Here is a 21,387-nt window from a genome sequence, read left to right as displayed (position 1 = left end):
GGATCAGAGAACCATTTGGGTGTATCCCTATAACCAATGCAAAATGATTACATCCTCCATTGAGGTCCACTGTGTTCCTCTGGAGCTCTCAGTGGATAATGTAATTACTTGTCATCTGGCTGTAGAAATTGCCAGGTGCTTCTCCAATTTCCTCTTGCTCTCCAGCAAATATAGAAAGGCCACGGAGAACCATTGAATCACAGAGTTGGAAGAGACCCCAAGGGCCATCCAGTTCAACTCCCTGCCATGCAGCAACACACAATCAAAGCACCTCTACACAGAGATCAACACTTTTCTTTTCTGCAAGCAGCAAATCCTTTGAAATCCATGTGGATAATACATAGCAGTAAGGCACCATCTAGTGGGCCAAGATGCTTTGTGTTGTGAAATAAGACCAAATGCAGGATGCTGCAAATCAACTGGGCAAAAAAAAATGTTGGGAAGAAAAAGCAGATGTAATCCTGAAATTCTTCCTCAATGAGAGTGATAACAATAAAGCTGTGAATCAGAGACAGGCTTCTTTATTTTCTTCCATATTTACCTTAAAACCCCTTTGCAACAGAACTCTACTAACAGAACAGCTATTTGAGGAGTTTACAGTCAGGCACGCAGTGCCAACCTAAGACATTTTTATAGCCCAAGTTAACTGACCATATGGGTCCCCTATTATGGAGGGCAGCAATTGATAAGATGGCTCTGAGGTTGGAAAAGTTAACTTAAGGTTAACTGGTTTCCAACAGAGAGGAACACAATGGAGCACAACACCCAGAATCCTCCAGCCAACAAGGTTAGTAGCCATCTTAACTTGGATTTGTCCACAGAGTCATTGTCCAAATTCTGAGATCAAAGCATCATAGAATTGGAAGAGACCCCAAAGACCAATCCCCTGACATGCAGGAATACCCAATGAAAGCACTCCTGACAGATGGTATTCCAGCCTCTGTTTTAAACCTCCAGAAAAGAAGGCTCCATCACACTCAAAGGCCTTCTACCACAGCTGAGGCGGAAGGGCTTCTGACCAGCCATGTAGCACACACAGCTAGCTCTGCTTTCCAATAGAGAGGAACAAAATGAAGTTAAAGAGGAACACTCTGGAAAACCCTGCCCTTAACATCTCCCGCATGAGTTATAGTCTTCCTTTGCCTTGTGATAGGACTAGCCATGTGACTATGGGTAGGACTGGCCATTGGCTGCTATTCTAAGTTGAGCAACCTCACTTATAGATATAGTTATGTAGTAGAGGCACTTTGGAACTTTTCTAGTGAATTCCAGAGATGTGTATCAGAGCACCAACTCTACCAATATGCATCTGGATTCCATGTTGGTGTTCTAATATGTATTTGGGCTCTACCAATGCACATTGACACTCCCTCGCTGATGTTCTGATGTTCAACAGTCCCAATGTGCAACAGTCACTTTACTGGTTCCCTCGTGCTGTAATATCATGGCAGCCCTGGCTAAATACAGACATTTTGAAATTGCTCAGTTCTGTTTCCCACAGATGTAAGTCCACTTACATAGATGTTCTTCACTGAATTCAGCCATTGACCTCTTCCTTGTCACTTCTGAGCTACGTGGATCAGCACTTCTGCTAGTCAACCAGTATATAAACATGCTAATGGCCCTTATCTTGGCCATTTTGGTTAGTATTCCACTTGAACAGAGAGGCTCTTTGTAAAGTTTTACATCACACACACTAAGGATGCCTACAGGGAGCAGGGAGTGGGTAGTTTAAGTGCTTCTAATTAAATTTATCTGCCCCTCTCCTGTTAAAAACAGTTGCTGTGGGATTGTGATAAAATGCAAGAGCTACTGCCTTTCCCCATTTTGTACAATGGGACATCAGTATCTTCTAGTTTTTGGCCCATGATCCCTGTGGACACCCTAATCTGTGAATGCTAAAGTCTTATTATATAAAATGTCATACTAAAATGATGCTACTTATTTAAAATGGCAAAATCAGCTTTCCTTTTTTGATATTTGTCCAAGTTTTCTCAAAGGCTCTTGGAAATTGTAGCTTGGTAATATGAGAGGAAAAACAACTGCCTCCATCCTTATACTGTAAAACTATATACCCAGGATGCTCTGAGGAGAAGGAATGACTATCGCATCTCTTCAATGATCTGTTACAGATATATTTTGTAATGTTGTGATTACAACTCTTGTCTCTCTACTTCACCAATGGGAAATGGAAGGCACTTTCTCATATAGGCTAAACTGTGGCAGGGGAGTAGATCCTGCCTTCCTGTAGCCTGTATGCCAACAATATACTCCTTCCATTAAACCAGTTACAACCTCATTCCAAAGTTAGCCTAAACCATTTTATTGTTTGAAGTAAATAAAAAATGGTAACCCATTCCAGGAACTATGTTGTATGATGTCCAAAACTAGTCAAGGTTATTTTGGCCCTGATCCTCAAGTACTTCTTCCTCAGAGTAAAACTACAACAATATCACACTAACAGACAGTTTCCTCTCCTTTTGTGGTACCTTAAATCCACTCCTTTAGACCACCGCTTTGATGTGCTTAAAGATAAAGCCAGCCCTATGTCCCTTCTCCCAAATATAATCTTTGCTTGTAGAATAATAATATAATAATAAAACTTTATCTCCCTGAGGGGGCTCGGGGCAGCTTACATGGGGCAAAGCCCGAACTTCATGATCAGTTAAAAACAACATACATACAATTTACAATATAACAAAATAAAAACAAAAAACAATATAAAAGAGTGGTATTATAATAATTAGTAATATCAATCAACCATCAATACTATTATGTCATCTACCTAGGTGGAGGAACTAAAATATCTATGCAAGAGTACAGTGATGAGATAAAATGCATAGATAATAAAATACTGACCTAATAAATATCGGATAATACCATATGAGGTTAACTATCTAATGCTTGTCTCACCAAAGGCCAACTGAAACATCTAAGTCTTTAGTTGTTTCCTGAAGGACAATAGCGAGGGGCTAACCTAATCGCCCTGGGGAGGGAATTCCAGAGACAGGGCAACACAGCCGAAAAGGCCCTCTCTTGCGTCCCCACGAGACGTAGTTGTGAGGAGAGTGGAAGCGAGAACACTAGCCTGGATTGTAATGTGCAGAAGAACATGATAGAACAAGTCCTATGAGGAGTGGCTTAAAGAGCTGAGCATGTTTAGCCTGCAGAAGAAAAGGTTGAGAGGAGACATGATAGCCATGCATAAATATGTGAGGGGAAGTCATAGGGAGGAGGGAGCAAGCTTGTTTTCTGCTGCTCTAGAGACTAGGACACGGAACAATGGCTTCAAATTACAGGAAAGGAGATTCCATCTCAACATTAGAATTAACTTCCTCACTGTGAGAGCTGTTCAGCCGTGGAACTCTCTGCCCCATAGTGTGGTGGAGGCTTCTTCTTTAAACAGAGGCTGGATGGCCATCTGTCGGAGGTGCTTTGAATGTGATTTTCTTGCTTCTTGGCAGGGGATTGGACTGGATAGCCCATGAGGTCTCTTCCAACTCTATGATTCTATGATTTAGTGTCAACCAGGAATAGGAGCAATTTCTGACTCTCCACATTTTGTTGTACTGCAACACCCACCTTTTCACTTCACTGACTGCTGATGAGAGATGCAGTTTTTTCATCATCTGATCCCTGATGTAAGGGCACGACAAGATGGATTTACAATTGATTCCAATAAAGGGAATACAGTTAGGAAATACCCTGATAACATTTAATAAATAACATTCAGAGTACTTATCAGTGGTATGAAACATTCCTGTGCTTTTATATCTGAATTGCTGAAAGCAAAATAAGGCTTAAAGCATATGAACTGAAAGACACACATTTTACTAGTTTTCAATTCTGAATTTCTCTTTAACAATTTGGAATATTGTAAATATAGAAAAGATTAGTTTTAGATCTGTTCTTTAGGATAAGATTAGCAAGCACATAGTTGTCTATTGTAGCATGTATCTGACTGAGAAGAGCTGGTGTGGAAGGAGTTAATATGCTGAGGAAGTTGCAGTTATCAGACTGCCTCCCTTAAGGTGATCAAATCTGAAACCGCTCAGTAGAGAGGCTCAGCACAACTCCCGGGAAGGTCTCAGAATAGCCTCCCTAATCTCCTTTCCATGGCTACAGATGGAGTCCATTCTGCAGAAATGTTTAGTAGAATTAAATACACTCTTTGCCTGCTCTGAAAATCCTGAAACAGTGCAAAGAGGTTCAGTTTTGTCTCCATCTATCGAAATGCTGAAGTAGAGATACTCATCATAAGTAGCCATGTCTACAAGGAGAGTTCAAAACTTTACACTGCTGTGTTATTTCATACTGATTAGCAATTTCAGCTTCTGTTTCCATAAGGACCATGTTTGTTGTAAAACCATTCAAAGCCTTGCCAACCCTCAATACTTTATATAATAGAGACAATGTATTGATACAATTCAGCATATCTGGAAAGAGACCCCAGTGGGGCAATGGATTAAACCCTTGCCCTGGCAGGACTGCTGAGCAATCCAGGGAGAGCAGATGAGCTCCCTCTGTAAGCTCCAGCTCCCCACATTAAACATCCGGGTATCCCCTGGGCAACTTTCTTTCAGACAGCCAATTCTCTCACACCAGAAGCAACTTGCAGTTTCTCAAGTTGCTCTTGACAGGAAGGGAAAAAAACATATCTGGGAGGCACTCCATCAGGAAAGGTTGTCTTAACAGATATGGAAAAGGATGCTCCCCACTTGGCTGAATCCATTGCTGCTCATTTTATAGTAATTGAGGGGAAATTAACTATGTCAATTTCAACACCCATTGGGTTATGCCACGTGCTTTGAACTGAGATGGATACCCTCCTTTCTGATGAGAAGAAAAGAAAATTACCATTTCCAAAATGAAAAAATACCCCAGACAGGACAGAAACTATGAAGGCAAGATCAAATCCAATAAATGTGGTTTGAAGTCAGGTTGGCAAATTAGAAAGGAGGGATCAAGACAGAAGAATCCAGTAGGTTGGGCCTGGAGCCAACCAGGCTGACCTTAGTAGCACTAATGTAGACTCTAATGTCTCACTGAATCGGGAGTTTGTCCACTCTCTAGGCCTTATTCCTGATTACTTGACAGGAAATAGCTTTACTGGTGGGACCAATAAAACACTAGGAGTTTTGGCAAGACTATTTATATGTTCTGTTGTGCATATAATGGCTTAGTAAAAGAAACGAAGAGGTAATGAGTCAGACTGTGGTTTGTTCATTCCAGGTCAGCCCTGTAAAACAGGGATTAATTCTATCACTGAGTATCATCAGCATGAAGTTGTCAGGAAATGACATAACAAATCTTGATAACTTTGTGTCATGTATACAAAATTACTTGACTGGCATGTTATATGCTTTCCAAAAGTACGTTGTTCTCTTCAGAGATTGTACATCTATGTTATCTGTTAGGGTTTCCCCCACACATGCTACCTCATTTTACGAAAAGTGGGGGAAGCCTCCAATATATGTATGTGTGTGTGTGTGCGCATGTGTATATATATATCTGTATGTATGTATGTATGTATGTATGCATGTGTGAGCCCTCAATGGCATAGTGGGTTAAACTGCTGAGCTGCTGAACTTGCTGACCGAAAGGACGGCAGTTCGAATCTAGGGAGTGGGATGAGTTCCCGCTGTTAGCCCCAGCTTCTGCCAACATAGCAGTTGGAAAACATGCAAATGTGAGTAGATCAATAGGCACTGCTCTGGCAGGAAGGTAACAGCGCTCCATGCAGTCATGCCGGCCACATGACTTTTGAGGTATCTATAGACAACGCCGGCTCTTTGGCTTAGAAATGGAGATGAGACCAACCCCCAGCGCCAGACACAACTAGACTTAATGTCAGGGGAAAACCTTTAGCTTTACCCTCTGTGTGTGTATATATATAAATATATACACATACACATATACACACAACATTCCTGAAGGATCCATAGTTTCACACATTCTGGACCTGTCATTGACTGTCAAATCAGACACTCCCCAAGGCAGAATAATCTTCTCTTGGCCCTGTTTAAGTGAATTACAGTGACAGATGTTCCTTTCTTCTGAATCTCCTAGGAGGCCCGTTGGCAGTCTATCAACCCTTGAAATCCTATTACCTGCTTTGATGAAAAAGTTCATCATCTTCCCAGCTTGGCGCCTCCCTCTCTTCATCTGTTTCCCTGTGGAAACACTAACTCTGCTTAGGTAGCCAAAGAAGCCGGTCTTAGAGTCACCTGTTGCTGTGGCTGCTGCTGATCCTGACCGTATAGGAATCAAGGGATTGCATTACATTTCTGGGAGACATCATCTGCATGACATTCTAGAGCTTCCTTGCAAGAAAAGAGTGATGAGAAAGCCAAGGAAGAGCATTCCCAGTTCCCCTCAAGTGGGTGCACTGAAGTCTCCCCCTTGATTTACACAATCCTGAAATCAGGCAACTTGTTCATATATATTCCTTGGCATAAGCCAACATCAGGAAAGGAAGGAAGGAAGGAAGGAAGGAAGGAAGGAAGGAAGGAAGGAAGGAAGGAAGGAAGGAAGGAAGCGGAGGGAATCCTCTTTTCAGGCATCTATTCTGTTCCCTCCAGATCCTCATTCCTTCTGAACAAGAGACCTTGACTGCCTGCAATGCCCCTTCAGTCAGATATCCTCCGGGAAGTGTGGACAGCAGATGGGTAAGTCCAAATGTCTTCTACTTTTAAACAAGGATAGCTTGACACTGAAACAGAGCTGACATTGTTTCAAAGCCTATAGGTTATCTGGGGCAAGATTTCACTAAACTAGACCATCTGGAACTACAAATCCCAACACTTCCAACCATGGCTATTCGACATAGTGGCTGGAGATGATGAGAGTTGAAGTCTGAATTCCTTAGAAGGCACCAGATCGGGGAAGGTTAGGCCATAAAACAAAATGGGAATCTTACTCCTGCTGTGACCTCTCCAGGTATCCAAAGGCAAGCTATAATCTCTCAGATTAAGCTTCCCACTTGCAATATGGACATAGTAATACTCAGCCAATTTCCAGAGTTTATGTAAGGATTATAACACATTTTCAATGTGCTTGAATCTGTGGCAGCTGATGGGTCCAATATCATGGGATGGTGAACCTGCACCAGGTTTTGGATAGCTTCAAAGGCACTATACAAAGTACTGAATCTGTTTTGGGTTCAGTGGTTCAGCACCTTGGATAACTCCAGTAAAGTCTGACCTAGAAGTGGAGTGAATTCATGGCCTTACTGACATGGGACCCACCGGCCATAATTGGGGTGAAACTCTCTTACAAAGTCTTCTTTTCTTGAAGAAGACTATATAAATCCTATATTTCCTTATTCCTTCACCCAATATCTGCCTAGATATTTATATTGATAATATTATATTGCAATGTTGTATATTTGTTGCTGTAGTGATGTATGATGTATTGTTGTACTGTATAATCATTATGGCCACTAATAAGTAATATATGTTTGCTAGTAGTGCTGATCAATTGAGTATCAACATGGATTATTTCATAATATCTACCTTCACTGAAAGGGTAAAATAGCTCAACTAAATAGCTATTGTAAAGCCGGGTTGCTGTGTGTTTTCCGGGCTGTATGGCCATGTTCCAGAAGCATTATCTCCTGACATTTCACCCACATCTATGGCAGGCATCCTCATAACCTCTGAGGATGCCTGCCATAGATGTGAGCGAAATGTCAGGAGAGAATGCTTCTAGAACATGGTCATACAGCCCGGAAAACACACAACAACCCTGTGTTTCCGGCCATGAAAGTCTTTGACAACATATTGTAAAGCCTGTTTTTCCCCCAGTTCACTTTCTATTGAGCAGTCATCTATATACAGACCCACTTCTAGATCCCTGATTGTTTGGAATGATTATGTGTAAAGGTTCTACTATGCAATGAACCTCATCTATAGCCCCACTCATCTTTGAATAGTTGTTTTTGGTATTCATTCATGCATGCATTTATTCAATTACATGCAATAGCTCCTTAAGGAGGCCTATGATAATACAGTATAACTACAAAAGCAGAAAGCATTAAGACAGCTCCACTTCTCTCTCCCAAAAATCAGTATAAGATGAAAGAATTTAAAACTAGTCCCAGCCTTTAAAAGGAGTTTAAACATTGAAATAAAAATCATCAGCAAGAGTGAGATGATCACTCTCTTCTTGGTAAGGGAATTATACATACGAAACCCACAACTAAGAAGACCTTATTCTGTGTTCCAGCCAACTGCAGATCTACTGCCATGGGCTTTTTAGGAGAAAACCAGGCATATCCATGTGAGAGGCAGCGGTCCTTAGAGTATTGTATGGTTTCCAGGCTGTATGACTGTGTTCTAACAGCATTTTCTCCTGACGTTTCACCTGCATCTGTGACTAGCATCCTCAGAAGATCCTCTGAAGATGCCAGCCACAGATGCAGGCAAAATGTCATGAGAAAATGCTGCTAGAACATGTCCATACAGCCCAGAAACCACATAGCACCCCAGTGATTCTGCTTTGTTCATAACAAGCAGCAGTTGAAATGGGCCTGGAAATGAAGTGGATGCTAAAACACATTAAACAAAACTATTGAAGTGGTATGTCCCAAAAAAGTAAATACCGATAATGAATTACACAAGTAAAGCTTTCCTAGCATTTTTCAGACAAATCCTCATATAGAATAGGTTGTGGATGTGTTTGCAGTACGGATTTATTGTGTTTATGGTTTAGTTTTGTTTTTTGTTTTTGTTTTTTTTCGTGTCAGGAGCAACTTGAGTCGCTTCTGGAGTTGTGTTTATGGTGGAACACAGTGTTCCTCTCCTATTGACTGTCAAAGATACTAGTGTACGTCTGTCCTCCTTTACATCTTGTCTCACACCCTATACATTGGAGGTGGGTGATAATTGGGATATGAAATTATCATAACCATTCTTGATGGAATCATGCGACCTACAGTGTATGGCAAAATGGGTAAGGAACATCAACAATATGATAGGTTGCAATGCCATCTATTGGCATGGGACAGAATCACACATAGCTTACTGGACAGTGGACACTATAGTGACTGGGTATGTCCACACTGCAGAATTAATGCAGTTTGCCACTACTTTAACAGCTCAATGCTAGTAAATCCTGGGGTTTGTGCTTTGGTAAGGCCCCAGCAATTTTTGGCAGAGAAGTCAAGAGCTTGTAAAACTACAACTTTATGATTCCATAGCATTGAGCCATAGCAGTTAAAGTAGTATCAAACTACAATGATACTACAGTGTAAGTGCACCCTTTGTGTACTTTTAATCAAGACAAGTGTGCTTCATAAACATGTTCAAAGTAAGTCTGCCTCCTATTTAATGTTACTTTCTTTGTTCCCCCTTCCATTAGCGTGAATGAGGAATCTGGAAGCCCTCAGCAACAGAGACTTAAACAGGTAGGAAACCCTTTCACATTGAATCCTTTACAACTGTATTTATAAAGATTCTAGTGACTCATAAATGTGCCTGGCTACCCACTGGGCTTTCTATTGCAGCAATGCCACATATTAGATTTGAAGAGGGCATGAAGAATTTGTTCCTATCATCCAATGAATTAGATTGGGGTTACAATGCTTTGAGGCAATGGTGAACAAAAAGGAAAGAAAGGAGGTAGTTGCCAGACAATAAATAAAGGAGGGCTGAGGCTGGCCCAGGGGAGGGGGGGGCGAAGATACTTTTTGAGACTACATTTCTCAGAATCCCCCAGCAGCATAGCCAGTAACTATGATAGCTGTGGGATTCTGGATATTGTACTCCCCAAACTCTACCCTATGCCCTAATTAGATATAAAATGTGACAAAGGCATTGGCAATGCCTCAGACTCCTGCTGTAAGATACAAAAGACAATTCTGAAGCCACATCTAGTTTTGGTTATCTTGAAAGTACTAGTTTCCAAGTGTCCATTTGATGGTCATAGCCTTACTAGGGTCAGATTGGCCAAGCCCCAACTTTTGCGTATTTGGGTGTGATGTTGAATTTGTCTTCTACATTTCCTCCAGTTGATTTGCAGCATGGCAATATACCTGCAGTTGTCCATTTTGCTTCTCATGGCAGCCCTGTGGTCTTGTGCTGAACCTGACAGATGCTGACAGCCAGCATTTTGATGGCTAAGTGAAGGCTCAAACTCAAATCTCCCCATGGCTGCTCCTTTCTACTACTTCACAATGGCATTCCTTGGCAACATCTCGTCCAGACCTTTCTGAATAGCAGTAGGGGCTGAGTCTGACCCAGTTAACTTGTTTATCGATGCTGAGACTGTCTCTGAGTTCACCATGTCCCAGGTTTCAGGCTCTCTGCTTGCACCTGTTTCACAAGCCTTTCTTGCCCGAGCCACATGACTCACATGTGATCAACCATGTTTATTTATAGCCTTTGAAGAATGGGATTAGAGGCAATGCACCTAATCTTGATCCATCTGCATCCTCCACACAGTCACTCTGTTTGACCTCAATCTCAGAGGAACTGTGCCATTGCAGGCTATTTATGCACACCTCCTAGGATCATGGTGTTCCTTCAACCTATTTTCATATCAGTGTTTTGTAGGTTCAGAATCATGCAAAACCTTGTGTCCTCTGTATCCTTTTGAAGGTACTATGCAGGACTTCCCTTTGATGTTTCGAAGAATTGCGGTCTTGTTGTTCAGAACACCCAGGCTTGTGCATATCCTCCAACTGCCCTGATTTGGCAGGGACATGCTTGATTAATACTTTGTCATCCCATTTTTAAATATCCTATTTTCTGTATCTTTCTCTGCCATCCCTCCTTTAACTTTGCTGCTACAAACTGAATTCAAATGTAACAAGAGGGAGCGGTAGGAGCAGTATCTTGCCCTCCCTTGTAGAGTCAGGCAAAAGCATCGCCTCTCCAAGCTTATGTGATCCTGTTCAGAAATAACTTTTGCCATCTTGCTCACATTTCCTGACCACATGTGTCCGGGTTTTCATCTGTGAAATGTTGGAAGGTACGGTTCTCCACACGTGCATGATTCTGTGCATAAGCTAACTCCTGATTATGCCTGTCATCCTTTTGATGGAACAACTCAGTGATTTATACAAGCTATTGCAAGTCACTTTTTGGTCATCATAGAGTCTGTCCATACAACAACCAAGTTCTGCCAACCAAGTTCTGCCCAACCCTTCTTGGAAAGAAAAAATGCTGGATGCATTTTTTCCCCACTGACAACACTGAAATGTTGATATTGAGGAATGTCTGTGCTGCAGATACAATGGGCTTTGGAGAGGTAATATAGGTAGCTGTAACTATGTGATAGATGCATATCTCTTAATACAAGCATTTGCACAGTGTAAGGAAAGAAAGAAGTTTGCTTAACATTCCCTCACCATGATTCTTTATGCCTGCTAAAAGCATATCACGTAGGCAAATGGCCTGCTTAGGCAGCTCACCCAAGCTCATTATATTCCAGAGAAGAGAATGGCTCTTTTCAGGGAAACTGCCAATCTTTCGGCTGTCAAGGCGCGATCATTCAAAACCACTCTTCTTAACTTCTTCCAGTGCTCTTTCTCCATATAACTCTTCCTGCATATACTACCTGTTTTGGCTTCCACATTTTTTCCTGGTCTTCAGGACCAATATCTCTAGTTGTATCCCTACCCTTAGAATAGTTGGTTTCCACATCTCTGGAGATCTAGGCGGTTTCCTCAGATCTGGGCACCAGAGAGCTGCACCATCAATGTCCTCTCCAATGTATTATATTCAGCATGTCCCTCTTTACCCTCTTGTACATATGGCCATAATTTGCAATGTTACGGGGTTTGATTTAGGTGCAGGATGGGCTAGTTTCTCCAAAACAGGACGTGATTAAAATCCACTAGACTAGACAGTGCCCTTGGAGGTTGCAAAATGGTTTTGAGGCTCACATGCAGCCCATGGGTTACACTTTTCCCATCCCTGGTTGGCTATCCCTCAGAATATGGTCTCTACATACCTGAAAGTACTGAAGAATATAGAGATGTTGTGATAATGCTACATGCACTCCAACATTTCACAAATGAAAACTGTAACACAGGTAGTAAAACCACTTTGGAGTGTGTTTAAGATGGTAAAAGTTATTTTTATGCTCGGAAATGGAAGTAAACAGAGACAACAGCAATGGGAAATTGAATACTGAAGATATTTGAAATGGCAGAAATGAGTGAGTTATCTGCTTTAATCAGAGAGAAGTCTTTGGAAAGTGTTGTAAAAATTGAGAACTTTATTTCACATTTATATAGAGAAGACAAGAAAAAAGAACACTTGTGAGTTTTGAATAATAGGTGGTATTTTATACATGCATAATAGCATTAGGTATGGTAAAGGAAGTGGGACATAATTGTGTTTATGAAATCAGCTAGGAGGGTAGAAAATCAAATCTTACATTTCTGGTGGTGTTTGGTTGGTAGTTGACAGTTGTTTATGAGTATTTTTTGTTTCTTTGTTTACTGTATAGTATTTCTGTGTATGTCTGTGGGTTGTGGTATGTAGTGATTACCACTGATTTCCTTTTAGGCTGGGAGAGTGTGACTTGCCCAAGATCATCCAATAGATTTCCATAGTGGAGCAGGCATTCAAACCATGGTTTCCTAGAGTGCTAGTCTAGTACTTAAAGCACTACACCATGCTAACTTTAGCCATAACGTATCTCCATCCCTAATTGTTTAACATTTTATTTCATTTGAAACTGAAGCTGGAAAATATTCTTTGGACTACAACTTCCAGCCAGCATGTCCACTTGGGAGTTGTAGAGTTTTTTCAAAAGCATATTCTCCAGAATCTAGTATAAGCAGGATCAGTTCCTGAAAATTGCATTTGGAAATAGAGAAATAAATATTCTCTCTTGTTGGAGAAAAAGGAAAGAAAAAAATTAGAGTTGTGCACATGTCTTGCAAGAAATCAATGCTTAAATATAGTGTTGTGTCCTCATCCTAGCCAGCTGACCATTTTTACCTCCATATCTGAGATAAATAGTGTAATAAAACAAATTATTAGTATCCTAATAAATATCTTGGCATTTGTTTACCTGCTTGCTATCCTATGGGACTTTGATGGGTAAGTTGCATTAATTACTGCTATTTTATCAAAGTGTGGTACTTCTGTACCAAACCTTAGCTGTGGATTCAGAGACTGGGTCCATACTTACATAGCTCAATGGTATGGGATCCTGGGAGTTGTAGTTTCGTGGAACAAGAGTATTCTTGGACAGAGAAAGCTAATGACTTATTATAAAACTCCTATTAGCGTATGATAATATTGGCCAAAGTACCTGCCTGATTGTCACACATTTCTATATTTATGCAATGTGTTTTAAGACTGATACACATCTATACATCTATGGCAACATTCAACAGGGATGAATAGAATCCTTCCTTATTCATTTTACCAATTAGTTTATTCTCTCCTTTTACATATTGCTGAGCAATCTAGTGGTGCTAATCTTGATATTAATCCTAAATAATCCAGGGCTCATGAAAGATGGGCGTAACTGGTTCCCTCCTCAGTATGGTTCACTAGCAATTTGGACCTGACACATTGTTTTTGGTCCTGTTTGTTGTGAAAGTGGGGGGAAAGATCAACAATATTGGGGTGGCAGAAGTACATTTGCTATTTAATAGTGGGTTAGATCCAGACTTAGTCATGCCAACTGAAATCTATGAGGCAAGTAAGTCATGAATGATTAAGCCCCCTTTATTTCAGTGGGTGTATTCTAAGTGTGACTCATAAATCAGGATCCAACCCACAGATTTGGAATTAAGGCAAAATCAATTATTGCGGATCTCCTCTCATTTTTTAAAAAAAATTAATGTTCTAACCCTGATGGTTACAAAGAACCCATGATAACAAAGTTCTGGTTTATGCCTTTCGTTTTTGCAAACCAGAACTGGCATAAAAACACCCAAAACATTGTTTCTTTTTTACCAACCTCTTCATTTTGAAGGCATGATTCATGGGTTTTAAGCGTGTGGGATTGGCAGTAGCAGATTGGTTTTACATATTGGCAATGTGGGGTTGTTTGTTTATTTATTTTGGAACACACCCAGTTACTATCACTGAGGAGTAAATGAGGAAGAGATCTTAGTTTAGGAGGGCCTTATATCCCTGATGGCTACAAAGCCCTCCTAAACTAAGATCTTTTTCTCATCTACTCCTCCCTGCATTGTTCAACTGTGCGTAGGCATGAATTTGCTACATCCTCTTTTTCATACCTTGCAAACATAAGGGAATGGTTCGTTTACTTCTGGGTTTCAGTTCTTGGCCATCTCTCACATCTCACTGTTTGTTTTATGTAGACATTGATATACACCCACCCAAATATACCATGGGGTACGTTCTCATATGCAGATGTAAAAAAAACCCCAATTATATTAATTTGGCATCTAGAGTAAATTAGCAACACTCTTTGAATATTGTTTTCAGGGAACCTGGATAGCTTATGGTAAAAAATAGCAAAGGAAAATACAGGAAGGAAGACATGGAGATGCAGAATACATTGTTAAAGGGGATGAGAATAATAGGCATCACGATTGAAGAGGACTTACCTTGTGATCACTACAAGGCATGTCCAAACTAACCTTCATCTATATTCTGACTGGTGGTCTATCAACTGATGCAAAGTACATCCCTCTCAATTTTAAGAATGACACAAGGAGCTAACCCATTTCTCCTAAGCTTCATTGGGGATGGAAAAGACCCTGGAGAACATTCCAACAAATACCTAAACTGTTAACTGATTTGATTCCTGTTCTCCTTATTGGTTCTTTCCTAAGAAAAAGTTATTAGGAAAGTATTAATTTAAGGTATTATTTGGTGTTATTAAAATGAGGCACTAAGTTTATAGAACCTTGTGGACTATATTAATTGCATAGCCTTTGATTATTGATTCTTCATAGCTTTACTCCCAGAAAGGTTACTTTGGAAAATACTGCCTATTCACAAATCCCATTTCAAGCCGGAACCATGCTGGCTAAAGAATTCTGGAAGTTCTGGTCTCGTCCAAGTTCTGATTTCTCAATGTATTCAGAGAAGGGTGATCAAAGGGATGAAAGATCTGGAAATCTTGCTTTATGAGGAATGACTTAGGGAGCTGGATATGTTTAGCCTGGAGAAGAGAGGTTGAGAGGTGAGATGATGCCCATGTTTAAATATTTGAAAGGTTGTTATACTGAAGAAGGGGCAAGCTTGTTGCTCCAGAGAGCAGTTCATGGAACAATGGGTTCAAATTATAGGCAAAGAGATTCAACCTAAACATTAGGAAGAGTTTCCTGACATTAGAATCTGTTCAACAGAGGCATCTGCTGCCTTGGAGTGTGGTAGAGTCTCCTTCTTTGGTGGTTTCCAAACAGGTTGGATGGCCATATGTCAGGAGTGCTTTGCTTGTATATTCCTCCATGGAAGGGTTCTGGATTGGATGATCCCTATGTTTTTTTTCCAACTTTATGTTTCTTATGATTCTGTGATGTAAAAGGTAAACATTTCACCTTGGCAAGTCTAGTCATGTCATCCTCAGTTCGTTATTTCACAATCATCTCAGATGAGAAAAATGGTATTCCTCTTGATTCTCACAACCGATATTTCCTTATGTAGCCACATCTCTTGGTGCAGAAGTTAAAAAAGAAACGGCCAGAGGGTACACTGGAAGCCAAGCCCAAAAAATCCAGGGTAAAAAAGCAAGAGGAATCAAACCCCACAGAGGATCCTGCTGCCCGGCCACCAGGTAAGGGGCATGATCAGTCTTTAAGAAAACCAATAAATTAGCACATGAAGCTGTCTTGTGCTGAATCAGTCTGATGGTCCTGCTGCTGTCCATGTTGACAGAGAGTTGCACACAGTCTCTCTCAAGAGATCTTTCCCAACCATTCTGCTTGAGAAACAGTGAATCGGACATGACAGGGATGAAACTCGTGATCTTACACATACAAAGCATATGATCTCTGGTTGAAGGAGGGCCCTTCCCTTTTCCAGGTGTTTCCCTGAAGGATTGTATCATACTCCCAGTTCAACATTGCAATACCAAATGAAAAATACAGAATTGCAACTTCTACTTTTGGCCAATGAACATGATCCTTTCATGTTCTGCCGCCATATCGATTTGACAGCAGACGGCGAAAAGCATCTGAGCTCAGCATGCTAGCAGTTTACTTGAACTGGATAGGGAAAAGGTGAATCTAACTTTTAGAGACATTCAGGGAATAAGCCTCACTCTTTTGGCTCTCATTCCCTCACACCCTTTTTCTGCTGACATTTAGCATGCAGCCAAAATTTATCTTTTCACCATGACATTTCAAGAATTAAAGTTAGTAGCTGCTAGACTACTGAAGCAATAATTGTTTCTCACAGTTGTTACATTTTTAGACTTATTATGTATTATATTTTCTTTAAAAATGCAAACTGGTTTGTGATATTAGATTTTTTTAAAAGCAGGGTAGAAATTGGGTTGCTGTGAGTTTTCCGGGCTGTATGGCTATGTTCCAGAAGCATTCCCTCCTGATGTTTCACCCACATCTATGGCAAGCATCCTCAGAGGTTGTGAGGTTTGTTGGACCACTCTAACAACTACCATGTCAGACTACACAGAGAGGCCATTGTAATCCACAAGCATGTGGACAATTTCAACAGAAAGGAGGAAACCACGAGAATGAACAAAATCTGGCTACCAGTATTTAAAAAACCCCTCCAAAATCAGGACCGTAAATAAAGAACAACCTTTAAAACCAGGGGAACTCCAGACAAGAAACAATCAGAGCCAGCTAATCACCTCCCAACAAAGGAAGCAGCCATGCTTTGAAGCTGCATCACTATTCAATGCTAATCAAGATGATAAACTGCAACCTTCACACTTGCCTCAAATATACAAGAGCTCTTTCTCCCACCCTGGACATTCCACAGATATATAAACTTCACTTGCCTAGTTTCCAACAAACCTCAAATCCTCTGAGGATGCCTGCCATAAATGTGGGTGAAGCGTCAGGAGAGAATGCTTCTGTAACATGGCCATACAGCCCAGAAAATTCACAGCAATCCAGTGATTCCGGCCATGAAAACCTTCGATAACACGGGTAGAAATTAATTTCATAAATAAAAATAAAGAATGTATGTACAAAATGAATATTCTTGAATAGAGTTTATACTGAATGTGAGATGCTGGGAGCTGTAGTCCAAAAGTTACTTTCCAAACTCTACTATTTGGACCCATACACTTATCTTCCAACTGCAGTGTTTTAATTGGGTTCATCCAGGAGAGGGCAGGCACACCCCAAGCAGGCGAAACTTCGCCCCTTCACAAGACAAGGATAAGACAAGGTTTTTTCTCTGAACAAAGGAAAAGGGGTTTCTTAATTCCCAAAGATTAGGAAAATCCCTTCTTTCCCCAATTGGGTGTGTTACTCATCATATGTGCAGCTTCATAAATAGAAAAAAGGGAGGGTGAAAACAAAACTTTTTAAAAATATATTAACACGCACTTTCGTGGATATAAATCCACTTCCAAGAAAGCACATGCGAACATAAAAACTGCCTCTTCCATGACTCTTTTTATGCTTTAAGATACTAACATGGCTCCTTTTTTAAAAATCCATTTAAGGAATGGCTCTCTCATCAGCTAGCCAACTTCTCATGATTTCATCATCTCCCATTGTCTGTCTGTTGTCATTATATGTTTCTTTTCCTGACACTGATATCTCTTATCATAAGCTGCTGTCAAGAAAGTGAGGAAAAAGAAAGAAGAGAAGCTAGAAGATGAAATTGAGAAGGATCCATATGCCAAGTTTATTAAAGATCCTAGAAAAAAGAAAGAAAAACCTGCTATCCACTTCAATGTGTCCAAAGCACCAAAGAAGAAACAAGGTAACGTGTTTTGATAGTCTAACCTAGAAGGTCCCTACCGTGAAATGACATTTCAAGGTGCAGCTTGTAGATCCCCCTTCAATCCCATTCCCATGTCTAATGCTAAGAACAGAAAAATGAGTAGGTGTGAGTTGCAGTTTGCAGTTATTGCATCAAAAATCTGCCAGAGTGGAAAAGTCTACCTCCAAAGGGTGCATCTATGCTGTGGAAGTAATGCAGTTTCACGGCATTTTAGCTGCCATGGCTTAGTGCTATGGAATCATGGGAGTTGAAGTTTTACAAGGTCTTTATCCTTCTCTGCCAAAGAGTTCTGGTGCCTCACCAAACTACAGCTCCCAGTATTCCATGCCATCGAGCCACAGCAGTTAAAGTGGGGTCAAACTGCATGTAGATGCACAATCCCAGTTGTCCAACGCAACCTGTCCAGTTAAGCATGTGAAAATGGATTGCAGGCAGGATGACTCCAGTTTATTCATTTATTTTATACAGTAAGAGTGAATGGGAATTTAGGGAGGGGGGAATCAAAGTAAAATGTGAATGTATGTTTCTTTAATTGATTGATTTAGTATTATAGCTTTGCATTGGAGGCATTATTCTGCATTGAAGAAACAACTAGGGACTCCAAAAAGGGTAAGAGGGGTGGGAAGGGGAGACCAGTGAAACCAGCAGAGCAGGAACTGCTGTTTTGTCATCAGAATGTCCCTGTTGACCTTTTAAAACTGGTTATAAAACAGTGTCCCATTTCAGCAAGTCTGATGTCCTCAGACAAGTAAGATTGACAAGATCAAAGGTACTGTAGCTCCCGGGTTCCTATTTGTGTCATATGTGGATATAATGTGAAATTATGGCTATCTTCTTTAGCAGTCATTGAAGAAGGAGGCATACACTCTTTCCTTTGTGCAATGACACACACATGCCACCAGCAGAACCTTCTTCCATGACCATTTAGGTCTAGAGCAGTGGCTCTCAACCTGGGGTCCCCAAATGTTTTTGGGTTTTAAAAGGTAAAGGTAAAGGTTTCCCCTGACGTTAAGTCCAGTCATGTCTGACTCTGGGGGTTGGTGCTCATCTCCATTTCTAAGCCGAAGAGCTAGCGTTGTCCGTAGACACCTCCAAGGTCATGTGGCCGGCATGACTGCATGGAGCGCCGTTACCTTCCCACCGGAGCGGTACCTATTGATCTACTCACATTGGCATGTTTTCGAGCTGCTAAGCTGGCAGAAGCTGGAGCAACAGCGGGCGCTCACTTCGCTCCCGGGATTTGAATCTGGGACCTTTCGGTCTGCAAGTTCAGCAGCTCAGTGCTTAAACACACTTCAATCAGTGCTTTAACACACTTCTATACTGCCACATAAAATCCAGATTATCTGCTTGGAACTGAATTATATGGCGGTGTAGACTCATGTAATCCAAAGCAGATAATGTGGATTATCCGATTTGATAATATGGATTATATGGACGTGTAGAAAGGATAACTGGAAGTGAATTCTGGCCTCTGATGTTTAAAATTTGGCTGCACCATTATTTTCTCCACCTGTTGGGTTGGTTACAAACCTGTAGCATACATATAATCACCTACCTAAACTGCACCTTTCCAGTTTTACAGCACATATTTCTACTGCTTGAAAATAATTATTTAAATCTAACTAGTTATGTGTTACTAGCCTCATTTCCTCTCCTTTTGTGAGGCTTGACTAGTTAATTTCTTGGATAAAGACATTCACTATCAGAAACTGGAAGTAACTAGCTACATTTAACTATCATGTGCTAGTTCAGGTCCCTTTCACACAGCCATATAACCCAGAATATCAAGGAAGAAAATCCCACAATATCTGCTTTGAACTGGGTTATCAGAGTCCACACTACCATATATTCCAGTTCAAAGCAGAAAATGTGGGATTTTATTCAGCTGTGTGGAAGGGTCCACATAGATGGTTGGAGAGCTCGGGGGCTATGAGAAGTGGAATGGGAGGAACTGAACATTTGCTATCCAGAGAGAGCAATTTTAAAATAACAAAAAGGATACTTTGACTCAATGACAAAATTGGATCTACACTGCCATATGAAATCCAGATTATCTACTTTGAACTGGATTACATGGCAGCGTAGATTCATATAATCCAGTTCAAACCAGGTAATGTGGACTATCTTCTTGGATAACCTGCATGATATGGCAGTGTAGATCCAGCCAGAGTGACAATCCATAAACCATCCTCTATAAATCCCAGGATTTGTTTTGAAAATTAAGGGATTAAATAACGATTTAGTTGCAGTGTGTTATATAATGTTATCTAGTGATATAATGAATTGAAACATTTTCATGTATTAAAGTTAACAACAATAAATTAATTTCATGAATCCTCTTCAACAATAAAAATAATTTCAAAAACTAATGTTGCAAATTCTGCATTTTTCCTTTGAGTGTGTTTTTTTAAAGTTTTGTCTAGCACCATGAAGAATCTGTGGAACAATAATGCAAATGAACATAATGTCAGTACATAATGTGCAAGCTCTTGTGGATAAATCATCAGTTGTTATGTTAACAGTAATTGTTGACTATTCAGTAAGAAAATATTTTTGCTCCAAAAACTAAGGGGATATGTCTGTGCACAAAAACTTGCTTCTAGTAGTGGCTGTCATTATCATTACTATACTATACTTGTGTAACTACAGACCAATCTCCAACCTTCCATTTTTGGGCAAGGTCTTGGAGCGGGTGGTTGCCTCTCAGCTCCAGGGATTCTTGGATGATACGGATTTTCTGGACCAATCACAGTCTGGCTTCAGGCCTGGTTTCAGTACCGAGACGGCTTTGGTCGCCTTGGTGGATGACCTCCGCAGGGAACTGGACAGGGGGAGTGTGACCCTGCTGGTTCTCTTGGACATCTCAGTGGCTTTCGATACCATCGACCATGGTATCCTTCTGGGACGTCTCTCTGGGATGGGCCTTGGGGGTGCTGTTTTGCAGTGGCTTCAGTCCTTCCTGGAGGGGCGTTCCCAGATGGTGAAGCTGGGGGACACCTGCTCGGACCCCTGGCTATTGTCCTGTGGGGTCCCGCAAGGTTCTATTCTGTCCCTCATGCTTTTCAATATCTACATGAATCCGCTGGGCGAGGTCATCCGGGGTTTTGGAGTTCGGTGCCATCTCTACGCGGATGACACCCAACTCTATTACTCTTTTCCACCAAAATCCAAGGAAGCCCCTCGGATACTGGATCAGTGTCTGGCCGCTGTGTTGGCCTGGATGAGGGCGAACAAGCTGAGACATAGTCCTGATAAGACAGAGGTCCTCCAGGTCAGTCGCAAGTCTGATCAGGGTATTGGGTGCCAACCTGTGCTTGACGGGGTCGCACTCCCCCTGAAGGCACAGGTCCGTAGCTTGGGGGTCCTCCTGGATTCGGGGCTGACTCTTGAGGCTCAGGTGTCGGCCGTGGCCGGGAGGGCCTTTGCACAATTAAAACTTGTGTACCAGCTGCGACCATACCTCGAGAAGTCTGATCTGACCATGGTGGTCCATGCCTTAGTTAGCTCTAGACTGGAC

The 21,387-nt window shown here is 41.1% G+C and overlaps 1 protein-coding gene across 2 annotated transcripts in view; it reads left to right on the top strand.

Annotated features, from left to right (window-relative positions):
• The first annotated feature begins 5,454 nt into the window (after positions 1-5,454).
• The window catches only part of tulp1 (TUB like protein 1), a 51,994-nt gene continuing 36,061 nt past the window's right edge, over positions 5,455-21,387 (top strand). Inside the window, exons 1-4 of one of the 2 annotated variants that reach the window (XM_062978427.1) lie at positions 5,455-6,668; positions 9,361-9,406; positions 15,606-15,717; positions 17,694-17,846. In XM_062978427.1, the coding sequence (XP_062834497.1) occupies positions 6,622-6,668; positions 9,361-9,406; positions 15,606-15,717; positions 17,694-17,846 (358 nt within the window). In that variant the 5' untranslated portion in view covers positions 5,455-6,621. Of the gene's footprint in view, positions 6,669-9,360; positions 9,407-15,587; positions 15,718-17,693; positions 17,847-21,387 lie in introns of both variants that reach the window. The other variant, XM_003226488.4, reaches the window with a different exon arrangement.

This window comes from Anolis carolinensis, chromosome 4 (assembly GCF_035594765.1).
Source record: "Anolis carolinensis isolate JA03-04 chromosome 4, rAnoCar3.1.pri, whole genome shotgun sequence".
Taxonomy (NCBI): Eukaryota; Metazoa; Chordata; class Lepidosauria; order Squamata; family Dactyloidae; genus Anolis; species Anolis carolinensis.
This window is presented reverse-complemented; position numbering and strand designations above follow the sequence as displayed.